We start from the raw sequence: 6,000 nt of genomic DNA on the forward strand, positions 1-6,000 counted from the left end.
CAAGCAAAAAATAGACTTGTCTTATGTCTGGTGAGTTCAACAGTGCAGCTGCAGCCACCTCATTGTGGTTTGTCCCTATTCTGTCATGTCCCTGCCTATTGGTCAGACATGCAGACTCAAACAAGAGCACTGTTGGGATTTCCCTCTCTTGTTTTTATGAATTTTTCTTTGTCCTAACTTGTTGTCACCAGATAAAGCCGCCACACCAAAATACAATCACGCTTGTCCTCTTGATGAGGTGGTGGGCAATCCCAATACATTCATTTCCTGGAAAGACTGAGGCCGTGGTATTGTTAATGCAAATTGCGACAGAGAGCAATGCAACAACTCTTCACATCTGTTCTCTACCTCGCTGCTTTATTTTAACGACTATGGATGCATCCACACTTCTGCTTTTACAAGTTAAAAGACATCAATTTCTCCCACATTTACACTTGGTGTCCACTCTACTACAGACGTGTTGAGACCCTAAAACTGAAATTTGGAAACACTACTGTCCCCATCTTCGTTTTTAAAACTCTGGAGGTGCATTTTACCCTTTAGCATCCAACAGCACTTAAAAGAGATTGTATAGCCGTAATTATAAAGACTACCGTAGCTGATATTTGGCTTTAAATCAGATTTTAGCTTCACAGGTTATGGCCACATACACATACATAGTCTTCAGGATTGTGTTTTTTCAGCAGCGCTGTTGTGTGAATGTCCTTGAGGATATTACACTGAACCTGTATTTACACGTGTCAGTGGAGAGATTTAAGTGACTGCAGAGTAGTTACTGGCAGAGTTGTTCACAATTACCTTGTCATGTGTGTGTTAATTTAGCTGAAGCCTCCGACACTTGAAGGGCTGCCGGAGCCCGAATAGCTGAAATAATAAATATCAAACATTTAAATGCCTCAGCACAGAAAATCCGTCCTTCCAGCCATAATTTTAATTGAATGATGTAAACTTATGGAGCCAGTATTTCAGAATCATCTGAACATTCAAAAATAATTAGACTAAAAAGAGGAGCTAAACCATTTCAAAGTTGGCTTTTGTTAACATGAAGATATCTATTATTTAATGTTGATTCTTTTGTACAGGCAAAAATAATGAAATCATAAATTATATTAAAATTAATTCTAAATAATATATTAGCACCACATTATCATCATAATGACTCCAAAGTGGTGACTCATTCACTTTGGTGCAAGTAAAACCAACCTCATTAAATCTGAATTTATGAACATTAAACATGTGATAAATAAAGTGTGACTGCAAACATCAGTAATATCATTAATTTTCAATTCGATTATCTTTTTAATTTGATGCAAGACTGAGTAATTAATGGTAAATCTACAGGTACTACAGCAGTTTATGGAATACGCTCTACAACAATTTGAATATGCAGCCTTAGAGGATGAAGCGACCTTTGGCTTGTAACATTCGCTTCACTCGCATTGCTCCAAATATGCAAGAGCGTTCGAGTGGGAGGAAGTGGAGACGTGTCATCCAACTTTATATACAGTCTATTGATGCACCTCACACAATTTTGAGGTTAAACCACTTTTCTGGATCACACCTGGATGTTCAGCTACATTTTCTCTTCTACAGAACTCTGAAAAGATTATTTTGTCAGCCCAAGTGTGAAAACACCTTCCGCTGCTCTCATGGCCTCCACACCTCTGCATCCCCCTGTCATCTCTCTCTTCTCTCTTCCTCTTCCTGTTCACACCTCTCCTCTCCCCTTGGGTTTTCCCTTGGCAGTGCAGAATACATCCTGTGGCTTTTACACCGCAGTTTTCAACTTTAAGCAGAATTGTTGGTACCCACAGGGTTTAATTTGCATCCCCTTCCCCCTGATGGTGGCACATATTTTGACTACTTGTACAGATTGCTGGAGGAGAGGAGAGTTAATTGCCTTTTCGTGGGTGAAACAGAGCCAACAAAGTCTCGTCTTACAAAGTTTTTAATGGACTGCAGTTTACTTGGGTTCTTCAAACTAATGAAAGTAATTTGCAGTCTCAGACAGTTTTCTGCTTTAGGACAGAAAAGGAATGGCAAAGTAAGAAAAATGGTAAATTCATGTACATTTTTCTCTAACATTTATGTGTGATGACATAAATAGAATGATCTAATCCTTCAGATGTATGTGTCACTCTTTACATTTGTATTCCTACTTTATTTCACCCTTTATCCTACTCTGCAATTCATATCTGTGTTGGACGTCTTAATTGGGGCTATTTTGAACAGCTTTTAAACTTAATGCTGTGTGATCTATGTCAGTGTGTTTGCTCTGACTTACGAATGTATGTGAAGGGGCTTAATTGGGCCAAGCTAGAGCTACACAAGACGCCCTGTAGTGTTTATTTAACTTTGCTTCCTCTGTGGTCTCTGTCAGCCCTGCAAACCTTCTTCTCTGTAATTTCTCCACTACATTGTATATTATTGTGTTCTATAAATCGAGGCAAAAGATGGCAGAAAGACAGGCAGGCGCATAAAAAGTGACAGATGGACTAAAATCTTATATTTACAAGTGATGTATATATTCCAGAGTATATATTTGGGTAAATTGAATAAATGTGTTTTTTTTAAGGGGACTGTTGGGCCTTTGTGGAGGTGTTTGCTCCCCTGAATGCCATTCTAGTTAAACAAGAAATTCAGCTTTGGATAACTGCTGATGCATACTTACTGTAAGTCAGTATAGTCCTCGCAGTTAGTCAGCTATTCAATGATTGCCACAAGATTCAACATTCACAATGTCTTGCGGACAAATCTTCATAACTTAATCTCCTGCTTAAAGTTGACTGCTTATGCACCAGTATTAGCACGTTAACTCTAATCCAGTTCAACAGAAATAAAGAAGTAATGTGTTGTCTTGACGTATTATCTATATATTCACATTATGTCTTCATTGTTTTTCAGTTCTCTGAAATGTGTTTGAATATTAATTTGCACATTGCTCACAGCTCTGTATTAAACATCCCGCAATGAGCTTATATGTTAGAGAACATCATTGCATTATTTGAACCACTGACTTTTCAAATGGCATTTAATCAGATTATTAGATTAGACGAGAGCACTGCTGAGGCAGAACCTGGCCATGAAATGAAGAAGTTTTCTCTTCATTTCAGTGTCATCACGCTCCTCTGCAATTGCCTCAGCTGTGTCAGAGCTGTGAGACGAGCACCGCTGCTGACGATGAATAATCACTCCCGCCGATCTATAATTCCACTTCACCTAGCCTGTTATTTCACATTTCAAAATAGCAGGTTCACTTCAAAATATACAATCTGTATAGTCAAAACACACTTTACTTATATCTATACTTTGTACTTGTAGGAAGAGATCGCTCAGCAGCAGTAGAGCTGATCCGTCATCCTTCTTTGTACAGATACTCAAACTCATCACTTCTGAGGTTTTAGTCTGGCAGCTTTTCAGGATTCCTGTCTGTCCTAGATACACGAACACATGCGCATGTCCCCCTCTTTCCACTGACTCGTGGGTTTCCTCACGTTCTCCGTTTCTTGAGCAAATCCCAGTGGCCCCACAGACGTCCCAGCAATGTGTGTGTGATTAAATGACGGTGGCATGAATCAGTTTGTCAGTGTGGCCCACTTGTGTGTGAAATTTCATGTTAGATAGCAGGAACAGTGGACATGATGGTATTAAATGATGTTATCAATTTAGCCTATTACTCAAATTCCATTCATTAAGAACAATACTAATCTTTTTATTAATAGTTTTTATTTAATACTAAACTAAACTGCTCCTTGGAGTCAAAGTTTCTCAACCACTGAGAGGCTACATGCTCTATTACATCAGTAATGTTTAGAAAATATAATTTCCCTCGTGACTTTGGGTACTCTGGTTCTACCAAAGCAGTTTTCCAACCTCTGTACTGCGTCATCATTAATTCCTGTAAAGAATCTCCCCATAACTGCAGTCGTGTGCGACCAGTGGCCCCATTTACCACCGTTTCCATGATTTACAACATGTCTAGCTACAGTACAGTTCTGCTTGGCTGTGCACTTTCTTGTGAAGTCCAAGTAAAGGAAATCTTTTCACAAAACGGAAAAGGACAAACAAAAAGCAGGCTGGTGTGCAGCCTTTGAGCAAAATCCATGATATTATGTTGCCCCTGAGAACAGCCTAAGTGGTTAAAGAGAAAAGACAGAAGGCAGAAATAATGGACACAACTGAGGAGGAAGGAGAGAAAGGTCACACACGGAGCTCGATTGGGCCAGATGTCACTGAGATGGGTCAAGGGAGCCTCAAAGGGAGGGTAGGGGGGGTGGGGGTGGAAAGAGCCCAAGAATGATCAGAAGGGACATGATGGAGGAGAAGGAAAAACATGGTCACTGGAGGAGAGGGCATGCATGGCCAGAGGGGATATGAGTTGGAAATACATCATCGCAATGTGAAGTAGTGTCACACAGGATATCCTTGAGCTGAGCAACATGTAAAGGTATTTAGTGCTTCATCTTGGATAAAGCAGAAACTGAAGAATGATCTTCTATGAATATTATAAATACAATTGTAATTTCTCACTTTTGCTGTGTATCTCACATCCTCTTTATGTTTCTCTATCTCTTATCCAGGAGGATTTCCGGACTAAGGTTCAAGATTACATCAAGCGCTATGCCAGATGATAGAAGCACCAACATCAGCCTGCAACAATCAACCAAACTACTCTACCTTGCCTCTGCTTATCTTGGCCAACTTCCCGATGTGTGTGAACCCACAGCTGACTCTGTGACACTTACGACTCCCCCCCCCCCCTCCTCCTCTTGACACCTCGCGCGTCTCCGTTCACCCGATTGCAATAATCACCATCTTGCAGGAACAAAAAAAAAAAAAGAGAAAAAAGATGTGTGGCTAAGAAAAGACTTGCATACAAAAGAAGTTTATGCTTTGATTATCCTAAAGAGTTGAGTTTCACAATGACCACAATGTCTTCATGTGGAAAGATCGCCAGTCGGAAATGAGCCATGGCAACGAGTGGGACCTGAAGATTCACTAGCGCAAAATAAAATTAAGCTATTTTAAAATTTGATGAATCATGAGAAAGAATATGCTACTATCAATTCTCTGTTCCAGTGCCTGCCATGTTTGTGTTGCTAAAGAGAAAATGCATGTGAGTTCACAAGCACACACACACAGACACACAGACACACAGACACACAGACACACAGACACACACAGACACTGTCACATTCTGTGAGAAGACGTGAATATATGTATATGCATTTCTTGTCTGTTAAATACACACACACACACTCAAGTTGAACAGCCTTCAACCCCCTGCCCCACTAGACAGCATGTGAATGACCACATTGTCCCGTTGAGTTGTTATTCTCGCATGTACACACACAAACACACACACACACACACACAATTATTTTGTATTTTCAGCCCCAGTGGGATAAAGTACTATTACTAAAACCACAGCCAAATGTATTGTACTATGTTCAGCGATCATCTCTGTTCCCCTATTCTCCTTTACTGTCTTTTGTCTTTCCTCCATCCCTCCATATTTCTGTTACACACACACACACACACACACACACACACACACACACACACACACACACACACACACACACACACACACACACACACACACACACACACACACACACACACACACACACACACACACACACGTACCTTTTCCCATTGAGGTTTGTTCATACTTGCAGTGCAATCCTTGACAGTGACATATTTTCACATGACAGCTTTGTACCCAAGCACTTTGGGTTTTAAACTGACTCTGGGTTTAAAGTACTGATTCAGATTTTAAAGGTGCTTTTTGTTTGGCTACTGGTCCGCAGCCAACGTTGGCAACAGCCGTTAACCTACCAGTCTGCCACAAACGTTTCAAGTTCACCATTCATTTTGCAATAGAAATGTTTTTTTCCGTTCCTATTTCTATCACTTCTTTCCTTCTGCCAAAGTTCGAAGCCAGCCCCGAACCAACCTCTTGCAAAGTGTCACAGGCTGTCATGTCACTGTGCATTA

At 40.4% G+C, this 6,000-nt stretch overlaps 1 protein-coding gene across 1 annotated transcript in view; it reads left to right on the plus strand.

Annotated features, from left to right (window-relative positions):
* The window catches only part of ube2f (ubiquitin-conjugating enzyme E2F (putative)), a 28,236-nt gene extending 23,222 nt beyond the window's left edge, over positions 1-5,014 (plus strand). Inside the window, exon 10 of the mRNA XM_034574032.1 lies at positions 4,581-5,014. Coding sequence (XP_034429923.1) covers positions 4,581-4,631 — 51 coding nt within the window. The 3' untranslated portion in view covers positions 4,632-5,014. The remainder of the gene's footprint in view (positions 1-4,580) is intronic.
* Positions 5,015-6,000: the final 986 nt, after the last annotated feature.

The sequence above is a fragment of the Hippoglossus hippoglossus genome, chromosome 21 (assembly GCF_009819705.1).
Source record: "Hippoglossus hippoglossus isolate fHipHip1 chromosome 21, fHipHip1.pri, whole genome shotgun sequence".
Classification (NCBI taxonomy): Eukaryota; Metazoa; Chordata; class Actinopteri; order Pleuronectiformes; family Pleuronectidae; genus Hippoglossus; species Hippoglossus hippoglossus.